Genomic DNA, 26,203 nt, shown 5'->3' with positions numbered 1-26,203 from the left:
ACCCACTATTTTGCACTGTAGTGTGCATGATTAAAGACATTCTACCTCACATTATTTGATTAGACAGAAGTGGGGGGAAAAATGTCAATGTATAATGTGCGTGAAGATGACTTAAGAGGAAACTGGACTTATGCAACAGATGTGAATGCTCAATGTATGAAATGTCCATGGAAGACTGAGAAAAAAAACCCCCGACATGTGTAGAACAGTAGTACATGGAATAGTTTATAACAGAAGTATTTATAACAGAAGTATTAAGATCTGAGATTAGGTCTGGAAAAGAAAGAGGAAGAGAAGGGTTACATCAAACAATAAAAGCCCATTATTGGCATCAGGGCAACTGTGGCCAGACTGGGGGGATCCACTTATCCCTCTCCTGGGAGCAGAGAGATGAATGACTTCCTCACAGGTGGACTATGAGCTTAACAGGAGGGGGGTAGCAGTGAGAGATGGTGGGGTTTAACCTGGGAGTGACGAGGTATTGGGTTACAGCTGCACCTCCGGAGAGAAACCGTGACCAGTGGCTTTCTCATCTCACAGGAAATGGATTTATTTTCTGAGCCCTTTCCATTAATCCTCCCTTGCAGACATATGCATGGGTGTGCAAAAAATTGCACAGGGGTTCGCATATACAGAGTAATGCGCATACACACCCATGTGTGAATAAAAGACTGGCGCACAGCCACTTTTACAAACATGTCATTCCAAGTTTTAGAATGTTTCCGAAGAACTAGTGACGTTTGTTAGGAATCACTACATTTCCACTGCAGGGATCAAGCTCCAGGTGAATTATTTTTTCCACCAAAAAGTCCTGAACTGAAAGTCCTTATGTGTAGGGCTGATTCTGAGTCGTGCAGTAGCCAGCTTACAACATTTTAGTCATTTCTGCAATAGCTGGTGAAAACCAGTTTACTTACTGAGGTATACTGCATAATTGTGTGTGAGAGAAACAGAGAGAAAGTTATAGCAGTAGAATGAGCAACTAAGTGATCTAAGAGGATGAGGCATTAATGAAAACAGAAAGGTAAATAAGAAAATGTTCTACTGGTATATTTTATAAACCACCCTAGAAGGTACATTTGCTTTGAGACTGTTGTAAACAAAATCAGGCTTCACAAAAACACACCATACTGATTCAGTTAGAGCATTATATTGGGTTTTATCTAAGCAGCCAGTGCCTAACACATTTAAAACTCAATTTCTTAGAGTCCATTCAAAGCACAGTCCTGTTTTAGCTAACCTTGCCCCTAGTCACTCAAGGTCGGCAGGTAGGCCTCTCAATGGGAAGAAGAAGAAAAAAAAAAGAAAAAAAAGAATATAAAAAAACGGTTCAGGAGAAGAAGAAAAAATCAATGTCCACTTTTTCTGCAAGCCTAGATGAGTTATACAGAAATAGACTCAGCCAGCAGCAGAGCCATGAGGCGTCTGATCTGCCTACACAGTTCACCAGGCCACATCCTCTCTGCCTCCACTCAGGGAGAAAATAGCATCAACGTGCAACACAGCCAAACATTAAGGTAGCCTGTTATTTCCACAGACATATGCACTGGTTCTCTTAAATGGGTTAGCTGCAGTTGAGTCCACCACTGTTAGATGAACTTAAATATATTAGATACATTTGTAGCCTGTATTTTCAGTTAAAGCAAATGTGTGAGTGCACATTAGATTCAAGTCAAAGTATATTTCTAAAAATCAGAAATTATTAAACTTTAAATCAATTTTAAATCAAAATACCAATACAATAATCATCTACAACATTAAAACTACCCACTTGATACATCTAGTGAAAAAACATTTTTCACTAGTCTGTGCATCAGCACATTGGTAGTGGATTGCTTGTTCCTCGCATTCCAGGGACACCTGACCGGATCAAGTGACAGCTGTATAGATTCCAGTTCATGGCCTTAAGTTTTTGTTAATTTCCCTAAAGCTGTTTTACAATGTCTTGCTGCTGCCGTAGACAGTGTGCTGGTCAAAGCAATACCAATGTCAAGGAAAACCCACATGAATGCCTGGAGCCAAGGTTTCCCAGCAAAACACTGCACTGCAATAAAATATATTCAACAAACTGTGAATGAATCCTTCCCTATTTAGAATTAGCAAGTTTGGAATTATTAAAAAACAAACAAAAAATAAACATAAAGCCTAATAAAAAGTGTAATTAAAGTGCAACTAATGTTTCAATATGTGTTTCCTTCTCCCTTCTGGCCAGATTCTCATTGGAAGGATGACATCATTATCAAATTTGTCCTTCTTTGTCTCATCCAAGTTCTATTTTTATCTCTCACCTTAGCCTCCATTTAATTCTCACAACAAGCAGGAAAGTAAAATGCAACACATCTTTGCCTTTCAGGTGTCCTGGTAATACTTGTAATAGACCTCACAGTCTATTCTTAGCTTACTGCAAGGACCGACTGTCAGCACATTCCTACCAGTGGCACCTGAGGATACTGGTGTAACCTTCAGAGAGCATTAAGAGAGCAGAGAGTTAGTCAAACATGAAGAACTGTTTGAGGTAGGTGGCAGAAAATAAGACGTTTCAAATGACAAAAATGAAAGTTCAGAAATAGTTGTATTGTCCTTGTGGAAAAATGACAATTATAGAATTACAGTTAATTTAATAATAGCAATTTGTACTACATGGATTCTACACAAAATCACCCTTGAAAATGATTATACTGAGAGCAGAAATAAACTAGCAATTTACAGATGTTGGCATTGGAAGTAACAGGTTTGTGCAGGGAGTCATCTTTTTAAAAATGGATCTATATCCAGGATGTAGTTGTGCTGTATTGGTATCATACCTTCATCGTACAAATTCATCTTGAACAAAATTAGCCGCATAACACGGTGCACAACCATATTATGAGTTGTTTCATAGTTTGTCCACCAGAGGGCACTCTGCAATGTTCGTGTTGGCAAAAGGTTAAGAAAGCCACAAACAAAACAACCAGCTGATCCAAACAGTGTTGGCAAGTCAACCCAGCGGTTACATTTCTTTGGAGGTGAACCTCAGGTTACATAGAAGACAACGGCGTAGGGTACAGTGTTCCGGTTATAGTGCAAGTTACAACGTAGATCTGACACAGAAGTGAAAAAATCCAATCAGAAGGACACCTTATTTAATTCAGATGATAAATAAATGATCTACAAGAAAAACCTTTTGCCCTGGTAAGAATCTGAAAAGTCAGTGCCTCGAAAAACAAAGAAACTGTCAATAAAATAAACCTAAAGTAAGTCTAAATACCAAGTAATCGATAATGTCCCAAGCAATATCTAACAATGAAAAATCTTATGCAATTAGTAAGGCAGATATCAAACTTACTCACTAAACTCCTATGACACATACCGCAACTAAATGACCCATCCAATCAATGAAAAGCACACAGAGCTGAAAATTATCTGACGTAAGAGTACAAAGACATATATTTAAAAAAAAGTATGTTGATTTCTTCATTGAAACCTACAGGAGGCACAGTGTCAAAAAAAAGTTCACATTGTAAGAGTAAAGTGTTAATGTCTGTACATGCTCAGCCACATAGTGTGGCACTATGTGAATCACTATCTGTCAAACTGCTCATGTTGGAAAACAACTGTTTGACAAACAGCAGTAAACTGATCATTACATAAGTAGACAGGTTTTAGAGAACGTCAAGTTAAAGCGTGAGCAGACCGTTTACACAGTGGCCTTTTTGACAAAAGCATGTAAATGCTATCCGTAATTGTGGTTATGCAACATATTTAATCTAAGAAACAGAGAAGCAACACCATTTTTATACACAGCAATCAAGAGTTACAAAAAAATGTTTCTTTGTTTGGAGGACACCACAAAGTGCTTCCTGTAAGTCGGTGTTGCGCAAGGTTGAGATTAAAGGCAAGCAGAAAAAGGAAAGAGGGAGGAGGGAAAGAGGAGAGGAGAGGAAAAAAGACAGATGTGAACCTGAAGAGAGAACCTTGTGAATTAGTAATAAGGCTTGCCCTTCTCTTGTATTTTTGATGAGGAGGATCAAGTTTTGGGACACTTACATGCAAGCATCGGATAGACTGGAAGCGCCATGGGGAGTCTCGCAGCATTATGTGACGTGTACAGTGTCTGAAGAAGGGGTTCCGCTGTGACTGCATGGAGTCGTCATATGGTCAGGAAGCCTTAAGTAATATTTCACTTGCACAGACTGTGCTCCACTCTGTGAGCTGCATTAGGGAAAATGCTGCCCATATTTGGCCTCTCAAGGTTAAATATGTGACTCCTTAATTTTATGACTATTAATGGTTTACTGACTAGAAGACAGAACAGCATTTAAAAACAAAACATAAAAATTAATAAATAAAATAAAAAATTAATAAACACAAAACAGGTCAGTATACGATTTTAAATCTTTTTAGCTCATCTCTTAAGAGGAATGCTCCTGTATACATTATGTATTTAAAAACACTGGACACTGGTTTTATTTTAAACACAGTGCTAGTTTACATATGAATATGCACACCTGTAAAGTTCTTAAATTACATAAAATCACAAATCATTACATGTAAATTTATATCAGGTGCATAAATGTTCTATATTCCTGCATTTTTATCAGTATATCCCTTCATAACCATGTGAGTAAAAGACAGTGTGAACCAAACAGACTATGGGAGGATATAGTATGAATGAAAGTGCTTGGACCAAGTGTACAAGAGCACGTTTGCCCAAGTGCAGCAGTGTGTATTTGTGTGTGGGTATGTGTGAATGTGAGGCTGTTATGCAGCCTCTGGGAGTCTGTGTCCTGGTGGAAAGTGAACCCCTCCTCCACCCATTACTATCTTTAGCTCATTTCCGTCGTGTCTTGTCACTCGTGTTCTCCTCTACAGCACTTAAATCTGGTATCTAAACCTCCGGGCCATCCAATATCCTGTACTTCCCCTGCACAAAAAGCCAGAGAGGACTGTAGAGAGGCAGGGTCTTCTGTGTTCTATGCAATCACACAAATGCACATGGCCAACATGTTGAGAATTGACAGATGTTCCTTATAAATTAACATACTATCAATACTGCACACTTATTCACATAGAAGTGTACCATACATGGCTACAAAAGAGGCACATTCCCACACAGATGGTAGGTGGCCTGTTAGTAGAGGACACCTTGTCTGTTTAAACTGGTATTGCTAACGTCTGCAGGAACACTAGAATTGGCACAAGTAACCAAATCAAACCTTCTGCTTTCGATTAACTAATAATAGGGGTGGGGGAAAAAAATCGATACTGTGTAGTATCGTGATATTTTGTTTGCTAATAATGTATCGATACAGGGACAGCAGAAATCGATATTTTGTTACAAAAAAAGTTTTTGTGCTCTGACTTCAGAGCATGTTGATCCTTTTTCTGAGCAAGAGTCCTGACATTCCTTCACTGTCCAAATGTGTTTAACTTGTTTTTTGGCAGCAATAAACATGACAGTTTACTTATTTTAATTTAAGACATGTTTTATTTTAATTAAGTTTAAAACTTTTTTATTTAATGTAAAATTATATTTTGTTTTAATTTACTTTCAAATTCTTCAGTTGCTGAACGGGCTGCATAGTTTTCATAAATTGCATAGTTCAGAATAGCTATACCAGATGGCTGCATTCAGTTAAGTTGGACTAGACTGTAATACAAACCGTTCAAGTTTGTCAACAATAAAACTGACTGAAATGAGAGAGAGACTGAGTGCGAGACTTTGATATTAGATAAAATGAATATTGATAAAGTTTGCCTTTATGTACAGAATCTGAATATCGCAGATATTTAAAAAAGAAATCGCAATAATATCGTATCGTGCATTAAGTATTGTGATAATATCGTATCGTGGGATGTATGGTGATTCCCACCTCTAACTAATAAAACATTTGCTATTCATTGTATTTCTTTTACTGCTGACTGTAATCTGTTCAATGGGATGGTAAAACTCTCCATGTAATATCTTGCGCTGTATTTCCACTTAACTATAAGAGACGCAAGGAGGGACTGTGCTACATTTAAAGAAACGTAGAAATATACAGCTGCACCATGCAAGGTAGTTGCAAGAGAAGTTCAAATAAACTGACAAGAATGGATAGCACAAATGAGTGGTTTTATTCAGCTGCATCATTCAGTTTCATTAGACTTTCTAACTCCCACAGAGATGTTGTCACATTAACAAACAAGAGGCCATTAACAAACAAAACCAGAGGCCTCTTAGTGACCTCTGTGGTTTCCAGACAAATATGAGACCCAGTCCCTGAACAAATTCCACGTTTAGTCGGAAACGTAATGGATAAAGTTACCATGTTAGAAACAGAACTTTGAAACAAGATGTTCATACTTATAGCCTCCTCAATCATACAGAGAAAACCAGCAGATGGCAGCTGATGATGATTAGATACATCATTTTGTGAAACTGGTGTGTCTATCAAAGTTTTTTAATGTCAGCTGATAGTTGCTACAAAACAGAGAATGGCCCAGATTCTGACTGAATTTTTGCTCAAAACCTTATCCTGCTAGTGCTGCTAGCTCAGCGCTCAGAATTAGTCATGTAAAAGAGGAAGACGAAACAGCTGATGACCCAGGAGAGTGATCATGTCATTACTGACACCTGCACTTCCATACAAACATCCTGAAGGTAATCATGCAGAATTTTATAGTTTTGTAAGCACTTTTGCAAAACTACAAACATTTTCACCAGTTAAAAAAAATATTTCGAAAGAGGGGAAAACAACAATGTTATTCAAGTGTGAATAACATTGTTGTTTTCCCCTTAAACACTTGAATGTTTGCAGCTCAGTCAGATTCTCTCCAGGGAACTAATACACACTCAGAATAAAAGCAAACCAAAGTGAATACTAGCAGGTTTAAAGGCCATTAGTCAAAAAGCTAATAAAGCATAAGTGATAAGAGGAGATGGCCCTAAATTATAGACAGGGAGGTTACCAATGGTAGCAGGAAGGCCAGAGTATAGCAACCTTCCCATGGGGCCACCCATGTAGCCACCTCAGGCAACTTGCATGTCCCAGTCATTTTCTCTCACTCTCTCTCTCTCTCGTTCTCTCTATTTTCGTTTTTACTTGGGCCCATTAGGGCGATGAAGGGGAAACATGGACACAGAGCGGAAGGGAAATCTCTCTGAGGACATCTACAACAGTGAGAGACCAAAGAAACTAACCAGAAGGGAAGACGAGAGGAAAAGAGGACAAGGCAGAGGGGGAGGAAAGATGAGGTTTCTAAGAGATGGCTATCAGGAGATGAGAGCTGACAGGAGGAGTAGCACTGAGGGCTCCCTGCTCTGAACCAATTTAAACAGGAATGGCGCGCGCACACACACACACGCACACACACACACACGCACGCACATGCACACGCACGCACGCACATGCACGCACACGCACACACACACACACACCTAGTGACTCATGTCATGTACAAACCCCTGGAGCACGACCACAAACACACACAAACGACTGGGAAATCACTAGCACATTCACACACTGTAAATGCTCATTCAATGCTCATAAATATGCACATGCATTCATGCAAAGACAACCTGCAGAAGCCACTGAAAAGTGATGATATATTATAATAAGTTAAAGCTGTGTCTGTGTGTGACATTCATTCATCTTGCCATTTTTGGCAACGATAAAACTGACGTACATGTATAAATTTTGGGTGACATCATGGTGCAGTGATTAAAACTAGTGCATAATAATGCATGCAATGGATTCAGAGGATTGAGGAAGAGTCATTCTTGGATTCTAGTCTAGAAATTAAATTTCCTGCCTTTAAACTATTCTGTTTGAAATCCACATCCAATTCTCACAATAATCTAAAGCCTCGATTTAAAATCAAGCACTGTGCAGTCTTTGACGTAACAGTGGATGAGGTATTTTGCCGCACAATCAAATCAAAATCAGTCGGTCTCAGTTCTGTGAAAATGTGCATTACTACTCATCTTCATTAACATTTCTTCCCATTTATGCAGAATTGAGGAATCCTAAGACAAACATTAAAGAGGAGACTTTGGCCCATGATTTTCACGCTTATCAAACTGGTATGCATCCATCACAATCAGGAAGCCTCCATCTAATCTACAGTTTATTTTTAATCATGATATTAACCTACTTTGTCTACTTACAGTATTTGTGTACACTGCACCATTATACTACAGCCTGTTTATGAACAGTTTACAGTCATTCTAATCGTAAACACAAAGCAAAAATAAATAAAACAATGATATACATCACAGCATCCTTAACATCCGCTGAAGCAAGTTTTAGAAAAGCTTCAGGATTTCAAAACTAAACACTGGTCTGCACTGCCACCTGGTGGTGATATGCGCATCCCCTCCAAATGATACAAGTATGAATTAGTTTAGGTCGTCTATAAAATGTTCTCATAGACACTATAAGAACATTTTTCATCAGTATCTTGAGTAGTAGTTAAATATTGCTGTTTCCGTATTTCAATATGTTTGTGTTTCAAGTCATTTTTATGCACACACTAAATAATAATCTACATAGACACCCGACTAAATATCCTACGGTTTAGTTGTGTTGAAATCTGCATTAGCTTACCATGTTGCCATGGACAGACTGTCCCAGCTGTATGACATGTGGCTCAGTTGATCTGGTGTCTTTTACTGCTGGACTGACCTGGCAACAAAACATGTAATTAAGCAGCAAGCACTGTGCCTTCCAAACAAAGTACGATCTTTAAATGTTTACATCTGCTGTTTATATCAAAATGGCAAATGCCTAAAAAAATGTTTAATAGCACAGAGTTTTGATGGTCTGTTAGTATTAATGAAGTGAAACAAGACTGACCTGAATGGCTGTAGGCTGTGGGTGATGAAGGTGTGGTCCCCTGGGATGAATGTCAGACAGGTGGGGTGGGGGATCTGGTGTCGACCTCCGGCTGTGTTGAAGTAAGACATCCTGATATGACCTGCTGTCAAAGTTAGTCTTCCACAGCAGCACCTAAGCAACCAAGATGCAACCACATGACCCAAATTCAGCACATTTTCCAACAGTGAAGATATGACCTCGAATGATTTGGGTAATTCATTGTTCAGTCATCGTGCAGAACCTGACTGTCAGCTCCTCCTGAGGCAAAGACATCTCCAGCCCTGGAAAAGGCCACAGTGATCACAGCACCCTAATAAAATATATTAAAGAATGTCAAAGACTACAATCAAACACTATGAAGAACTAATAAAATGGACATTTCTTTAAGCATCACCTTGTGCCCATGAAGAGTGTAGATCAGACGCCCTTCCAACAGGTCCAATATCTTAATAGTGCCATCATTCGAACCACTTATCACATAGTTGTTGGATGGGTGGAAGGAAAAACTGTTGATTCCTGCACTATGAACTGATCCAATTGTACAAAAAATAAGCCACAACCACAAAAATACACATATAAAATTGAATTTTAAATGAAAACTTAAATCAGGTGAATTAACTGTATACCTAGTAATCTAGAAATGCAATTAAAGTCTTAACTGTAGGATATTTTAGACACTTGTTTATACAAGATGAAAGAAAAATCGTACCACGATAATGCTGAATAAGCTTGTTGGTCCGTAAATCCCAGATTTTCAAAGTACTGTCAGCTCCTGACGATGCAATACAGGTACCACTGGAGTTGAAATCAACAAATGTTGCTGATCTGGGGTTTAGAAAACAAAAACAAAAAAAGAAGTCAATCAGTGGCCATGAATAGGAGAGCAAAAATAGGCGAGTTAGTTTTCACATCAAATTACATCTAATGATGTTCTGGCCTTTCACCACTTTACAATCCAGCTTCTAAATTTTCAAACACAACCAATACCCTCAAATCGGGATATCTCTTCATTAAGAAAAATATGCAGCTTAATACATTTTTGAAAAGTGTATGCGCAAAATTCATCAAAGAGAAAATGTGACTGTATTAACACAACAAATTGAATTTTGAATTTCAAGTAACTGATGCACAAAACTTATATGAAACATACTGAGAAAAGAGAACACTAGATCAGTTTTTGGAGAGATTTTACCCTCCACAGTCGGTCAAACAGTTGATGCAGTGTTTGGTAGATGTGTCCCAAAGCCGGACAGTCCGGTCATCCCCACAGGAAGCTATGATTCTGCCATCCGGAGAAAATCTACAGGAAATAAACACACAACGATAATACAGAAAAAGTTCAAATCCACTTTTTGCAGTATTGTGCTGTTTCACATTCATATAGTTAAAAACACTCAGTTGATCAGTGAGTTGTTTATACAGTTATGATCAGACGTTTGCTCAATGTTTTTCCTCAATACTCTCAATTCTGGGTTTTTAATGTCTGCTTTGAACTATTCTTTTTCCAGGGTGGAATGATTGTACAGCAAACAGATTAAATTAAGGCAAAAAAACAGAACTGGGTATACATTTATTTTGGATTCATTTTTAAGTGTACAGAAGTACACATACAGGCTTAAATATATACACCCAATCACTTAAATATTTTAATAAGGGGATGCTGAAGGTTCTACAATGTTTTCTAACTTAAAAAGACCAAAACCTATTAACTTACCTATTAACTACAACTGGACTTTTTTGACAGCACTTATTGAACTGATCAATATAAGAACAATGGGAAAAGTCCAAGTTAAGATCCAATGAGAATGTCATGGATCCATTTCTACACAACTGCAGATTCCAAAATCCTCAGTTCAAACAATTTTGCACAAGCATGGTGGTGGTATCATCCTGCTATGGGGCCGTTTTGCTGCCGGCTGTACTCTTAGACTGCAAAAAGTAGATAAAAGTAAAAAATGAAGAAGGAGGGCTACCTCCAATTTCTGCAACTCCGCAATTAGGTATTCCAACAGGAAAATGATTGCAAACACACAACAAAGCTGGTTTTGGAATGGATAAAGCAGGCCAACATTAAGTCACGACCTCACACAACTGAAAAGTTGTCACCTTCCCCTAAAAATCCAGGTCTGTGCCAAAAAACAAGCAATTTAAATGAACTCAGGAAGAGTGGTGAAACATCTTTGTTGATGACTACCAAAAATATCTGGTTGATGTGCAACTTTCTGAATGACATTCAAATAAATATTGGTCTTCTCTAACCCTGAGTGGATTGGGAAAAAGAACAGTTCAAAGAAATCACTAAAAGACTAAAAGGTTTGCTGAGATTTATACCAATGAGCTGTATGTAAACTTTTAATCACAACTCTATGTAACATATTAACTTCTTTGACTATATTGGAAATTCAAACGAGCTCAAACATACAAACCAAATGTCAAGTAAGTTATAACACAACTGCATGAAAATAGACTATAGGGATTTATGTGCTCTTTGGTACCTAGCACAGCGCACCCAGTTAGTGTGCTGATTGAGGGAGTAGATGAAGCACTGCCGGTGAACACTCCACACTTTAACAGACTTGTCATCTGATGCTGTCACCAGTCTCTGGCCATCATGGGAGAAGGCAACACTGCGTACAGCAGCTGTGTGGGCTTTGAACACTGTCGACTCGCCTTTCCTATGAGATGCACAGAAAATAACTAAATACAGCCATTTTATTTTTGTTGCCAAATCTCTGCAAGACATTAATTTATACACCAAACTGCATGTTATTGGACCGAGTTTTAATTCACAGGTTAAACATGTCTTGGATAAAGTGACTGATGCTTACATTGAAGGTGTCCACAGTCTGACTGTTCTGTCCTTGGAAGAAGAAGCCACCAGATTGCCAGATGGAGAGAATTGCACCCCAGTGATCACATCCTGGTGCCCAACAAATTGAAAGGCCCTCGCTTTGGGAGCCAAATTCCATATCATCAAGTTTTTATCTAATGACCCTGAGGCTGGAGGGACAAAAGGTAACAAAGACACATGGAGACATTTCAAACAAAAAATGAAATGAAACTCCCGTCAGTACAATCAGTACAGATGGCCTTTGTTAGAGAAATAATGCAAAAACATAGGAAAAATTGGACACGTTCAGGTTAAATGTCCACCCATTAAAACAGCCCTTTTTGGAACACAGGATAGGTGGTTTCAATATTACTTGCCTAGTTCTAAAAAAATAGCTTAAATCTGTTCATTTTAGTTCAAATATTATCAATAAAAATTTGAAATACCTAGCAATGTCAACATGCTCTTTCTCTTTTTTATAACGTTATTTCAAGGTCAAAAGAATGACACAAGACTAGAGCAAATATATGCATGATGTTAAAAGCATGTCTGCATTTGAAAAGTAAGGGTTACCCAGTTGTTTGCGGTTCGGATTGAAGTCTGCACAAGTGACAGCATCTTTGTGTCCCTTAAAGTGCCTCTCCAACGTAGGATCCTCCTTCAATTACAAAGCTCAATTAGTGTAGAAAAATCTGCGTGCATTGTTTTAAAAAACAAATCATCTTGACAGGAAAGTAGGCTGTGTAAACAATAAATCATTTCTAACTTCTTCGAAATAGGAAAACTCAGCGCTTATAGTAAAACATTTGACTTTGATTTTCGAATGACACTCTGGCGTTGCTCTGCTTCATGAACACTTTCACTCTTTTCGTGTCGTTAGGGACAACTTGCTCAGACTCAAGTCTACTGGATAAGCGTGGTAGTCTTTACTTCCCTGCTTTGCTGCGTGGTCGTCCGACACTACAAACATTACGCTTGGCGAAGCTGAAGAAAGGCAGGTGTAAAGCGATGCTTTAATAAGTTAATATAGAGGACCCCGTGTGACAGCCGAATCAGTAAATCCTCTTAGCAGACGTAGCTAAAAGAAACTTGCCGACTCGGCTAATATTAGCGCCATATGACGTTATGTACACAAAGTTTCGCACATTTCTTTTAACGCAAGTTTTAAAACAAATATACTTACCATAACAGACGCCATTGTGTGTGTTGAGTAAAAGTGCTAAAGTTGTCTGAAGGAAATTTGAACTAACCCGCTCATCTGCACCTCCATGACTGTCAACACAGCACTGCGCGTCCAGCAACTCGTTCAGACCTGGCCTATCGAACTCAGATATAATAGCTCAACACTTTTTTTCAGTAAGCTGAATTCACGTCGTACTTTATGGTTTCCGAGGTCAAAAATAAACAATGAGTTTCGTTAAACGCATAACAGAATTGAACCTTTCATCTGCAGCGTTAAGCTAAAACGAAAACAAAAAACAACCCGTGTTCTGTAGCAAAGACTGGTGTTGCATTCATGACACATGTTAAAATAGTAAACGTAAAAATCTTCACTGGAAACCATCTTTACAAGATAATACTTAAGCACAGAAACCATTCACAAATACAGAAAAATCACTCAAAGTGAACAAAATAGTATTGCTATTATTACTGAATTATTCTATTCAAACTCTGGTGTCATATTAAGGATTTAAGGGCTTACTGTAATTATGTGTCGTACAAATATAAAAAACGAGCATAGCATATTGTGTTAAACAACAAAGAGGAAAGACTGCGTAAAAATATCGGGTAGAACATACCAAATTCATAAACCACGGAAATATTCTGCAAACTGTATTTGTTGTGCTTTTGACCTAAAAAAAAAAACGAGACCTGAACGCGCCATGTCATGGGTGGAGCGTCTTTAGCTGCTAAGCAACTAGCCAAACCACTATGTCGACAGAGCGCCAGAGTATAACCTTACCTGATTGGTCGGGGAAAAAACATTGACGAATCAAAACTGAGATTGTTAACCTTGAAACTGGACTTTTGATATTGCGGTTTAAAAAGATGTCGCTGAATCGGAGCATCGGCAACGCAGAGGTAACGTTGGGGAAGAAAAACAGCACTAGTTATTTTATTTACACGCTAAGTGGCATTACTGCACTGTCGAAAAATCCATTAACTTAATGCGGCTACAGCATGAGCAACAAAAAATAATGTAGCCCTTCCAAAGAGGTAGCTAGTCGGCTATATTGGTGTCAGTGTTACCATATCAACGGTAGTGCACCTGTTAAAGTGACAGCATTAGCTAGATTACTCACTACTATTGAAAAGGTGCTCTTTATTCTAGACTGTACGATTTGCGTTTAAGCTATCACAGCTAACGCTAACGTGTCGTTCTTTTCTCCCTGCAGTACATGAAGAAAAAGATACCGAAAAACGCAAAGTATGAGCATGTGAAAACCAGGCTTGACACAGGTACATATGCAAGATTTACGTGACTGTGTAGCTTATTTTGACACACAGTTTGAATGCTCTTTAACTTCCTTATATATGTTAATGTCACGGTTTATTTCCCAGGATGTAGTCTCACGAGGTATATGGAAAGACTGGAGGAGATTAAAAAAAGTGAGTAACCTGTCTTTAAGAATTTCGTGATTGCAGTATCCTTATAAGCGTTCTCATAACAGCAGTGTGCATCAATATTAAAAGCACTCTGAATGATTCCATATGTGATCCTTTTGACTGTAAACCATGAAAACAAGCATCCATGCAAAAGCCTTTCTGGACAAACAAACACCCAATAAAAGAACAACAAAAAGGTATTAAACGTGGATCATTAATGCTCTGATACATTTATCTGGCTTCTTAATGACTACCAGTCACTCTCAGTCCTAAAACTCACATATCAGTGTTCCTGCACACAAGTATTCTGCATGCATGGACTGAGATGTGCACCTGCTTACTCCACTGGGCCTAAGTGAAACACAAAACATCTGTTCCTCCAGGCAGCTGGTCATAATAGTACAAAATCCCTGTTTAATGTACCGCCCCTTGTGCCACCTCCCACACAGTTGCATCAAAAATAACAGCTCTCTTAGGCGATAACCAACTATACTTATTCCTTACTCTTTTATTTTCTATAACCGAGATCTATACTTTATCTTTCTCACCAGTTACAATAAAAATCGATTATTTTTACAGTTTCAGTGTCTTCCTTGACAATGGCAACATTTTTGACCCAAGTAGTACAAAACAGTTGTTCTGCCCACTGGTCTGCTAGCCTGCTACTTTTGACTATTGGTCATGTAACATCAGTTCAGCCTTGTGGCAAGTTACAAATGAGGTCTTTTCTTTATAAAGTGAAAACATGGCTCAAATAGCACACCTTGGCAGAACTCTAAGATCCATGCACTTTCCTTTAGTGCACAAGACCTGTTTACTGTACATTCAAGGCAAGATTTCCCAACCTGGCACTCCCAATTTCTTAATAATCAATGGGTGTCTCCTTGCTCTCTTTGTACTGTCAAAAGGTAAAAGAGTGAGGTGCTAACCTATTGATATAGCCCAGTTTAATAAATCAAATTTCTGGACAGTAAATGTGTGTATATATGTAAGAATTTAAACACTGCAGAGAGTACAATTAACAGTAACAGTATTGTAGGAATTCATTTCACCGAAACAATAACGTGGCGCACAGTGTGACGTCAAAAAAGGCGCACATCTTTGACACTGCGTTTTCTCTGTTTTTCTCGTCCACACGTAAATGCAAAAACGGAGTTTTAGAAAATATCCACCCTGGCCGGAGTTTTTAAAAATCTCCGTTTTCAGTGATCAAAAACGCCGTTTACGTGTGGACGAAAGGTGCAAACGCATAGAAAAATCTGCGTTTTCAAAAATACCCGGGTACGTGTGGGCATAGCGACTGAAAACGCTAGTGTGGATGCGGGGCGTTTTCAAATCTATCTGGTCCAGTGTGGACGTAGCCTCTGTGAAGCAATGGAAGGGGATAAAGAAATACAGGACCTGATAGACCCAGGTGAATTTGATCTACTAAGGCTGCACGCAGTGGCTAACTCTATTATACTCTTTGGTTCACACTTATCAATTACATTAGACTTCACAGGAAGCATTTACGTTCATCTTCAAGGGTTATTCAAAAAGAGCAGCTATCATCAAGACTGATGGTTTTCAGCGTTGCATATATATTAGATTCATGCATTTGTTTTCTTTCCATTTAAGATTACAGGTATCGAAAAGATGAAATCTTCAAACGATTAAAAGTGACAACATTTGCACAACTGGTAAGCATGAAAATTGACTTTTTCCAGAACTGTAACATTCTGTAAGTTTGGTGTTGCAATCAGTGGAAAGTCTACCGACCAACTTGATCATAGATGGTGATTAAACAAATGGCTCTCTGTTTATTGATATTTCTTCTTTTATTTTCCACAAGCTTCAGGATGTGTATTTCTTTTGTTACACTTTCATTTATAATTTTGTTTAAAAAAATTTCTTCTCCTTTATCTTCAAAATGTTCTTTTCCACACCAGATACTGCAGGTGGCCTCTGTTTCCGACCTAAATGAAAATGAAAAAGATAGTGAATCTCACAGTCCAGAAGGTAATAGTTGCAGTCAGAATTACTTGTTCACTTAGCATGACTTACTGACAGTAGCTGACAGTGTATTGTAATGTATGGTTATTGATTTGTAGATGGTCTGCGGTTGGAGTCTGGAGGAGACTCAGAGTTTGCGTCTGAACACACCAATGGCTCTTTGCTGACATCAGACTGTCAGGAGACAGGAGATGCCAATGAAGTCTGCTACACTGCTAGGTCAACTCTTCTAAGGTCATTTACAGCACTCCGTAAACCTTTACAGAGTATACCATACTATTTGTATTTGGACAGACAAACTTTATTATGACAAAATTTACTATTATTATTACTGTTTATATTAAAATGTATCCTAAGGCAACAGTAAATATCATTACATTGTATTTCCTTTTTAAAGATTTTGAAACTTTCTCGATGCAGTATCTGACTTCTATATGAAGTCAATTTTCTTTTTCCAGGAGTCTAATTTGTATTTGCAACTGCACTAGCAGATAGATCAGATCTGGATGGGTATTACATTGTGAATTCACCCATTTCAAGATGTCTTTTGATATCTACCCACATGTATTTCATGGTTAATAGATGGCTTATAAAGTCTTGAGAATTGAACTTTCTATGGTGGCCTTGAGAGGTCAAATGGACTGCAACAAAACATTGAAAAAGCACACAAAACACAACATAAGTTGAATAAAACACAACGGAAGTAGGAAAAAAACCCCAGCAAAAGCTGAATGAAACAACAGAAATAAAAAGAAAAATGCTAAAACATTCCAAAATAAAATGGATGTGTTTCTGGGGACACAATAAGGTGATGGATGAGATACAGAAATAGCAGAAACAAAAACATGCAAAGGATTGCACTGACACATTTTTTTTTTTAAGTGATAGGTTTGTTGTCCTTGGATGCCTCCATTTTTTTTCTAAGTGATTTAAATATTGACTTATGTCGTTGTTTACATTTTGCACAACATCCCAAATTTTTCTTCTGGGAAGTGTTTTGTAGAACGATACAAAGAGAGTTTGTTGACAGCCAACCTGCGTTACATTATCAGCCTCTGTCACACCCAGCACATAACAATCGCTACATTAACCCCAAGCACACCTGAAATTTACACCCACTGTTCATTATCTGTTTACATACAACATGCTTTTTGCACCTAAGGGCATCTGTTTGTCCAAAAACCCTACATCCCTGTTTATTTCACACTTAATGACCTCCCTCACTCTGTTCTTAGCATCCCATACTCTCCAATCATTATCATTATCATCATTATCATCATCGTGCACTTTAAATAGGAATCCCACAGGTGTAATTCTATCGGTGGCCTCTCTGAAGGAGACAGACTGCCATTGTAATGGGAGCCCTTTGGAGCATACGTCACCCTGTGCTTGGGGACAGATGGAGACAGAAATAAGGGCAGCACTGGGTTAAACTTGTGATGCGCTGTTTGACAAACTCTCATTAGGCCTTCTGTCCTTTATGAGACAAAGTGACTACTCTACTATATTGACTCAACACTGCTGTCACCAGGCTTTTATAGTCATATGTCAGGAGAAGTTAAATGAGTGGAAATGATTTGTAGCCCGTGTTAGACTAAAATTAACTGTAGAGGGTGTCAAGTGGGTGAACTGGGTGAATCACATCAGGAAAAAAGTATAGTGTCAGTATCAGGTTTTAGTCTTTGCCTCAGTGTACAGATAATAATGTGCTCTGTCCACACAATATATACCTCCGATCTTACAATTAAATTATCCGTTATTTTCATATGTTGGATACTCAGTTCTTTAGCATCCCTGAGTTATAAATGTGACAGTTGCCAGACTCAGAAAAACTACAATATAAAATGCAAGAAGCTGCAGACAGTCTGAGGCTCTCCAATCTTTGACCTTTCAGTGTCATTAGTGGTGTGGGAGAGCTGAATATAGACAGGAACAATCAAAAGATGGCAAGTGAGTTGGTGTCCAGCCCAGAGCCAACTGACAGGCCCTACACCGATTGCCCCTACCTGCTGCTGGATGTGAGAGATCGTGACGAGTATGACTGCTGCCACATCATTAGCGGTAGGTAAACATGAAGCTGGATCATTGAACTCCTTGCGCAAAAAAATGACATTTTTAATTTCAATTGTCTGTCTTTCATGCAGCACACAGTTTTCCCATTGCCATGCTATCTCGGACAATGAACCCCTACACCAAAGAAGTGCTGGAATACGTATCCTTTTATAGTCACATCGCAAATTTGGCAGCTGTTAATCTTTCATGTTACAAATGTGAATAGCAACACTTAACTACTGACTGTACCTTAACCCACCAGCGGTGTAGAAAAATGCCCCAGGGAAGATCATCATTGTATATGATGAGGATGAGAGAATAGCTAGCCAGGCAGCTACCACCATGTGTGAACGAGGGTTTGAGAATCTGTTTATGCTCAGTGGAGGTAAGCTCTAATATCACTGGAGCCTTTTAAAGTACTTTCTCTAGAAGTAATCTGTTTCATAGCGAACATGTGATATGTGTCCAGGTGTGAACCTGCCAAGCATATATGTTTTCCAATGAACTCAGAGACTGTGGCCAAAATGCACCGTTGCCCCTTTCTGCAGCAGCTCTGGGATGTAAACACTAACGTCTACAATTATTAAAAATAAGTTTTGTAAAACCAAGCCTTTGTCTTCATGTGTCTTGCCTTGCCAGGTCTCAGAGTAATCGCTCAGAAATTTCCAAGCGGTATGACAACAGGCTCCATCTCTGCCTCATGCCTGTCCTCTCCTACATCATCAAAAGGGAAAAAATGCAACGCGTCACATCATCCGGCACGAGCAGCAGAGAAGAGGTGGCGGTTCACATCAGACGAGCTGGCCAAGATCCAGGAACAGCTGGAGGAAATACTCATCCCCAGTAACTCTAACAGTAAGAAGACACTGTTAAAGATTTAAAATCCAACTGGAAATCCAATTTGTAGAACACAGCAGTTGGCAGCCACTTGCTGCATTTCCAGAATTTTCTCCTTTTAAACTATTAAAACAACGGTCTTTGTTCCTGTATTACGGTATTTAAAACCTTATGTCCCATATGCAGTATTTTCTATTTCATAGACTACTGAGGTTGAAGCTAAATACTTATTTGATTGTTCCAGTTGTTGTTGTTGTTATTAATATCATTATTATTATTATTATCATAATTATTATTATTATCATTATTATCATTATTATTAACAATAAAAATAATAGTATTACCATATTGCTTCCATAAAGTGATGCTATGGCCCATGTTTACTGCAGGTCGAATGTCCAGCCGAATGTCAACCAGCAGTGCCCGATCTACTGCATCAAGTCGTTACAGTTCGTCTACAAGTGGTGGAGGCACTGCGCGAGTTCAGAGCAGTAGATCCTGGAAATAACCCCACTCCTTTCTTAACCACAGATGTTAACAAATATACCTCTAAATAACAGTCCATGTCTTTCAGTTAAATCTAGCATTCAGCTGGATCCAGTATCATTTGTGGAAGAAACTAAATAACTAAATAAAAAGTCAGCTTTCCTCCAGAATGTTCTCTGAATGCTAACATTTCCCTTAAATATATTTCTGTATGTTGGAAATATCATGCTAATCACTTTACAACCATCACACTAGTAAGACATTCAAATCTAGATAGTTGTGTGACTCTGCATATAAAAACTATGTTAGGAACAACACAGATGTTTTATTTGAGACTCTGAACGGTTTCCAGTTGATTTCTTAACAGTCTTTCAAAGTGAACCTGAGATCAAAGGACTTTTCTCACACGTATAACACTATTCATCAGTTTTCACCAGCTAATAAATCTGCACAAATAAATCTGTGCATGGTCTGGTCATATTTTGGTATTTTGGCTGGAGCCAGGAAAAAAATGAATGTTAATATGACATGAAGCATATGCTGGAAATCTCTTTATGAAATGAAGTGTAATGTATTGCACAAGTGATGTTATAGAGTTTAATCCGGTTTATTAGGTTTTGAAAAGTTGTGCTGTATTTTTGTAACTTTTGTCTTTCTATTATGACAGTTCACCAACAGTCTTTAACTGCAGTTTCAGCATTTTAGTGTATTTTTTTAAATCTAAAGTACTGTGAAATGTTCACATTGTGTGATTAATGGAAACCTTCACACTGACATGCATGACACAGATCAGTCACTAAAGAAAATATATGATCGTTTTTGTCGTGGCCAGAGCATATTTATTACAAGCATTGCCTACATCTTAAGAGCAATATTGTGATTTGTGGCCTGTTGTTTGCATGTTAGTGACTTTACATGTGCTTTCCCTGTCAAGTGCATTTTTTCTAACCATCTTTTCACCATCTGTCTTAAATTGTTTACATGATTTTATTTGTAATGAATATCAAATAAAGGGTAAAATGGTTTTCCTGTACCTTTTTTGTTTGTTTTATTTGACCCACCACCTACTTTCACATAGGTACTGCTGTGGTTTCATCTGAGATGCATAAAATTACCTTTTGTAATTAAAATGTCACATACATTATATGTACTACTGCAGTGGTGAATGTTTATATTAAATATGGCCAAATGGCAATGACAACAAGGTTCAAGCGAGTCTTATTCCACACAGACAATAATGCATTCTTCGCTTCAGCTTAATGCAATGTGTTCTTCTTGTGAATCTTCATGATGCCGGTGATTTCAGTGTTTGATATGACCATTTCAGACACATGTCTGAACTTGAGCATAGTTTCTATTTGCAGCTGGTAGCCAATAACAAACAAAAGAAGTGATCCCACAGGTCCTACCTTGTAGGAATCCCTTGGGTAGAGCCTCGAGGGCAAGCATTAGGTGCTTGGGCCTTGGCCCATGGGGCCTGGCCGAGTTGAGCCTGAAGAAACTACTTGGGTCAGTCCTGCTGTGAGTCAACTACCCCAGAAGAGTGGACATAGGGGATCAGTGATTTGTGAATGGGGCGGCAGTCAGAGGTGGAAGTCCTGGGCCTCTGATCCCCGGTTTCCAAAATTGGCATGTGGCACATGGAACATCACCTCATACAACTAGCCTAGGTGACGTATTCTATTTTAACCTCGGGATTTCCAGGCCATACTCCTCACCGATGTTTCTGTATACTATGCTAACCACTTGGCTAAAGTGCCTCATGTATGTCCTGCCTGATAGCATCTTGCACCCTGCTGTTATGTGTTAAATTGTGTCCGGGTCATTGTTGCACACCCTGCACCCGGGGTCTTGGCCGATGTGGTAGAGCATAGACTCTGTTCATGTTGTGCTTAGAGTTTGTTGCTGTGCTGCTATGATTAGTGCCTCTGTGTTGTCTTTCAGTCCAGCTTTGTCCAGCCACTGGTAGGAATGTCAACCACTCCTATCTGACAGTGGTGCATACCGTGCAGGGTATGTACTCCTGACTGTATTTTTGTGCCAAAAACTCTGACCAAGTAAAGATGATTATTTCTGTCTGAAATTGCAAAATGTGAACATGACCTTGCAAATATTAATTGCGATCATATTACATCAATAGATAATTTGGATCTGTGTTGTTATTCCACGATGACGTTTTGAGTGAAATAACAACTAAATATATACAATCAAAAAACATCAAATGCAAGCAAAGGGGGACAGCTTTACCATGATTGAATAGTGAAGTACACAAACTTAAACAGAAATAAGATTTTGCTTTAAAAACAGCATTGACTACCGAAATCAACACTGATCACATGATATATAAAAGCCTGAGAAATAAAGTAGTCCTGAAATTATGTAAAGCTAAAGCTTTATATTGCACTGCTCTTATAGAAAAAGCTAAAGATCATAATATTTCACTTTGGAATCACTTAAATAAGTTAATAAATAGATCATCGAGTCGGAAGGAAATTAAGGAAAAATTTAAATGGTACAGTTATTACAGATAAAGGTTGTTTCATTAAAAGATACAGGAATTTACTGACATTTACAGCTTGAAAATTTGTCAGTTAGAAATAGAAGATGAAAATGAATGGAAAAGGGTATTAATTACTCCAGTTTTTAAAGGAGAGGACAATGATTTGATATGCAACTATGATCCAGTTTCCATACTTCCTGTTCTGTCGAAGATACTTGAGAAAAGTGTCGCTACATACAGTTGATCAATTAGAGACTAAGCGACATCTTCATCCAGTATAGTTTGGTTTTAGACTAAAATGTTTTACAGAAACTGCAAATTTCTACTTTGTTGAAAATATTAAATAATTTTTAGATGATGATAGTGTTGCGGGGGCAGCGTTTCTTGACCTAAAAAGGCATCTGATGCTGTCAGCTATGACATACTTTTCTCTTAATTGTTTTTAATTTGATTTATCAAAACAAGCAGTTTATTGGATTGTGTAATATCATCACACAGGATAGCAGTGTTTGAAGGTTGACCAAGAGATGTCATCTTTGTTGGGAAATAAAATGGGTCTTCTCCAAGAATCCCTCCTGCGCCCACTGGGGTGGGATTGTACTACTAGAAGGCAACATTGCAGACACTGAGGGGAGCTACAAGTATCTGGGAAGCCCACAGGCAAATAGGAACACTAAAGCAGCTATTGGGAAAGCTGCATCCACCAAATACCTCCAGAGAATAAGGGAAGTCCTGAGGAGTCAGTTGCATGCAAAGAACAAAATCTGCGCAATTAACACCTACACCCTGCTTGTCATCAGGTACTCTGCTGGGATAATAAGCTTGCCAAAGGAGGTGACGAGAAAGACGAGAAAGTCCTTATCATGTATGGAGGGTTTCACCCCAAATCCAGCATCATGAGACGACACTCACTAAGAGCTAATGAGTATCAGAACCACTTTCCAGGATCAGAAAAAAAAGTACATCAGGAAGTTTGCCACAGCTGACCGTGTGCTTAGTGAACATCACAGGCAGCATAAACCTGAGAAACAAGAGGAGCAAAGGGGGGAACCATCATGGAAGACAGGTCCTACTGCACAGTATGTACCACCGTAAGATAGGAGGAATGGCTGAAATCCAGAATTCCTACCAGTGGCTGGACAAAGCTGGACTGAAAGACAACACAGAGGCACTAATTATGGCAGCACAGGAACAAACTCTATAGCACAAGATGAACAGAGTCTGTGCTCTACCACATCGGCCAAGACCCTGGGTGCAGGGTGTGCAACAATGGCCCAGAGACAGTTCAGCACATAACAGCAGGGTGCAAGATGCTAGCAGGCAGGACATACATGGACCTCCATAACTGGAGGCTGGCATAATATACAGGAACATCTGTGCCAAGTATGGTCTGGAAATCCCAAGGTCAGAATTGTCATGGTCCTGGGCCATGTTGGCCCAGTATTCTTAGTTTTCATGTATTTTTGTATTTTGTTCCTTATTTAGGCCATGTTTCCTGAGTTGCCCTGTTGTGTTGTTCCCTAAGTGTTTTCCCTTCGTGACTCTTACCCCCTGTGTGCCCCTCTGTGTATTCATGAGCCCTCGTCTCTCTTTGTGTTTATTCTGTTTTCCCCAGCCCGTTATGTCTGTGTTTTCCCCGTGCTGTCTCACCTCCTGTCTGAACCTCTGTACTTCCTGTTTTACTTTGCCCGTCTCCCGTTAGTGTGGTGTTCACTCCTGCCGTGTCTTGTTATGATTATCAGTGTCACCTGTGTTCCCCGTGTGCTCCCACTTCCCTCGTTAACCCTCTGTGTATTTATGTCTGCGTCTCCCTCAGTTTTGTGTCGCGTTCTCCCTCATGCTGCGTGGATTTCCCTGTGTCTCGCTGCGAGTGTTAGTTTATGGTTCCCAGTTTAAGTTTTGTATTTCCTACGTTCTGCCTCTCCAGCATTAAAGCTGTGATTTTTGAGTTCATCCCCGAGTCTGTGAGTTTTGCAATTTGGGTCCTCCTCCTGCCTGCCACACAGCGATCCATGACAAGAATGGGATATACCCCCTAGTGTTGTTGAGAATGGCCGAGCTAAGATCCTGTGGAACTTCCAGTTACAGACAAAATGGTGATGGCTAACTGACCGGACATAGTAGCGGTGCACACATAATCAGCCTTAGTGATAGACTCGAGTTCAAAGGATATGACTATGTGGATTTTCTTTTTTTAACCCCTTAATATTAAACACCTTCATTTAGAAATTGCATTTTGTCTTTATTTGTGTTAACTTTGTCTAATATTTAAATTTGTTTGATGATCTGAAACAATAACGTGTGACAAACATACAAAAAATAGGAAATTGGAAAGGGGGCAAACACATTTTTTCACACCACAGTAAATGTAAAATGCAGTTTAAAAAAAGGTTCAATAGTGCCTTTAGTAATTGTAAAAAAATAAAAAAAAAAAGATAAATCTTGCATAAATACTGTATTTGTGCAATAGAACCTAAATTAAATCATAATACATAGAAGTACCAATTTCAATGCATGATCATTTATTTCTTTGCAACTTTCACAATGGCTAAAAATCCACTGAATATAACAACTGTGATTTTAGTCTTGAAGATGATGCTTAAGTGCTTATATTTGTACACAGATCAGTATGGGTTCTTGAGGGTGTGATCCATGATGGTCATCAGAGCCAGCCAAGTCTCCTGAGCGGTGGGGATGATCTCAGATGCAGGGAGGAGGAAGCCATAGCGGCCGGTGTCCCTCAGCTCAAAGGTGTACGAGTACTTGATTCCCTGGTTGTAAGCCCAGTCAATGCTCCCACCACCGGCTTGGTCTACAAACAAGCAGTTTTACCATGAGTACAAAACAGGGATTTTTTGATGGCTAAGTCACTAGTTTTCAATATCTAATAATTACTTTACATTTTGATTTTGATAGCAGTAGAACACAAGTAGTAGTAGTTTTGATTGGTAAGTGTTTTCCTTTCACCAGTCATATTGTAAGACAAAAGCGAGCAAGAAAAAAACATAAATATTCAGTGTGGTCAAACATGTCTCCCTTTTAAGATGTTTTGCAGACACTTACAGATGGCGTTGATGATGCTACCAAATTTGTAGGAAGTACCATACAGGGACGCCAGATCAGTGACAGCCTTTTGTGCTAGGTTATCCTATATCAAGAGACTTCCATCAAACTTTTTCAAATTAATGTTATACATGTTTACATTACAGGCAAACACAAGGTCTAAGAGGTTAAATGACTGGTACTAGACCCAGTTTGATCATGAAAACATTTTTAAGGTTTTCTTTTCGTTATTTATTTTTTTACCAGCTCAGTATAGTCCTTGATCGGAGTCCTGGTGTAGCCATAGGGAAACATGAGCAACTGAGAATAGGAGTGGATGGAGATGAAGGCCTTAATGTTGTGAGAGTTCACAAATCTCACAATGGAATTGACCTCAGACTCAGACTGAGCTCTGGGTCCACGATAGGTCTGTGAACAGGGGTTGCCACTGGAACCAGGTCCTACACATGATGATAAAACAGAAAAAAAAGAAACTATCTTAAAAACGTCTAAATTTGGGTCACATCCCAAGTTTAATGGGCTTTAAAACCTCTGCAAAAACACCAAAACTTAGACACATTTTCATCCATTAATAAATTCAGTGCCATTTTCATATTGTAAATTATTTAAAAAAAAATTTTTATAAAATACTAAAACAAAGCTGAATATATCAAAACCAATTGACTAACTAAATAAACAAATAAGTAACTATTCCCCCTGGAAAAAAAAACAATGACAATGTCATCTCACATATTTTTCCCACAGTCATGAAGGAATTCAAATACATGCACTTCTTGACTCCTTTCCCTTTACTCTCTGGTCCAGCTCATCCCAAAAAGTTTCATATGGATTCACGTTAGGTGTTTTGTAAGGGCTAGCTCACATGATACAGTGCTGTTTCCTGCTGGTACTTTGGTCATAGAATGGACCGTTCAAGGTCTAAGTTTCCATTGGCCTAATTTTCTTTCTTGTATTTTTAGCTTAAGCAGCACTTGATGACCAGCACATATATATATATAT

The 26,203-nt window shown here is 38.6% G+C and overlaps 3 protein-coding genes across 5 annotated transcripts in view; 1 reads left to right on the top strand and 2 right to left on the bottom strand.

The window, feature by feature from the left end:
* poc1b (POC1 centriolar protein B) overlaps positions 1-13,166 on the bottom strand; it is a 50,895-nt gene extending 37,729 nt beyond the window's left edge. Inside the window, exons 1-10 of one of the 2 annotated variants that reach the window (XM_005751151.2) lie at positions 12,851-13,166; positions 12,241-12,325; positions 11,666-11,837; positions 11,333-11,512; positions 10,030-10,137; positions 9,547-9,662; positions 9,232-9,365; positions 9,079-9,147; positions 8,817-8,969; positions 8,568-8,645 (exon numbers count right to left, since the gene is read on the bottom strand). In XM_005751151.2, the coding sequence (XP_005751208.1) occupies positions 8,568-8,645; positions 8,817-8,969; positions 9,079-9,147; positions 9,232-9,365; positions 9,547-9,662; positions 10,030-10,137; positions 11,333-11,512; positions 11,666-11,837; positions 12,241-12,325; positions 12,851-12,865 (1,110 nt within the window). In that variant the 5' untranslated portion in view covers positions 12,866-13,166. The remainder of the gene's footprint in view (positions 1-8,567; positions 8,646-8,816; positions 8,970-9,078; positions 9,148-9,231; positions 9,366-9,546; positions 9,663-10,029; positions 10,138-11,332; positions 11,513-11,665; positions 11,838-12,240; positions 12,326-12,850) is intronic. The other variant, XM_005751152.1, reaches the window with a different exon arrangement.
* Positions 13,167-13,630: 464 nt separating this feature from the next.
* cep41 (centrosomal protein 41) lies at positions 13,631-20,674 on the top strand. Of its 2 annotated transcripts, none has more exons than XM_005751149.1 (11): positions 13,631-13,749; positions 14,064-14,127; positions 14,230-14,277; positions 15,892-15,953; positions 16,203-16,272; positions 16,365-16,500; positions 18,161-18,327; positions 18,411-18,478; positions 18,589-18,703; positions 18,958-19,173; positions 19,545-20,674. In XM_005751149.1, the coding sequence occupies exons 1-11, from the start codon at positions 13,717-13,719 to the stop codon at positions 19,661-19,663; spliced, it is 1,098 nt and encodes a 365-aa protein (XP_005751206.1). In that variant the 5' UTR covers positions 13,631-13,716; the 3' UTR covers positions 19,664-20,674. The 2 variants fall into 2 exon arrangements, with proteins under 2 accessions (XP_005751206.1, XP_005751207.1); XM_005751150.1 differs by lacking the exon at positions 13,631-13,749 and adding an exon at positions 13,760-13,983.
* A 3,966-nt stretch (positions 20,675-24,640) lies between these two features.
* The window catches only part of LOC102212209 (carboxypeptidase A1-like), an 11,184-nt gene continuing 9,621 nt past the window's right edge, over positions 24,641-26,203 (bottom strand). The window contains exons 9-11 of the mRNA XM_005751148.1: positions 25,448-25,644; positions 25,205-25,289; positions 24,641-24,953 (exon numbers count right to left, since the gene is read on the bottom strand). Coding sequence (XP_005751205.1) covers positions 24,766-24,953; positions 25,205-25,289; positions 25,448-25,644 — 470 coding nt within the window. The 3' untranslated portion in view covers positions 24,641-24,765. The remainder of the gene's footprint in view (positions 24,954-25,204; positions 25,290-25,447; positions 25,645-26,203) is intronic.

Source organism: Pundamilia nyererei, unplaced genomic scaffold (genome assembly GCF_000239375.1).
Source record: "Pundamilia nyererei isolate P.nyererei 1_Seehausen unplaced genomic scaffold, PunNye1.0 scaffold00301, whole genome shotgun sequence".
Taxonomy (NCBI): Eukaryota; Metazoa; Chordata; class Actinopteri; order Cichliformes; family Cichlidae; genus Pundamilia; species Pundamilia nyererei.
Note: the sequence above shows the minus strand (reverse complement) of the source record. Positions and strands in the feature narration are given on the sequence as shown.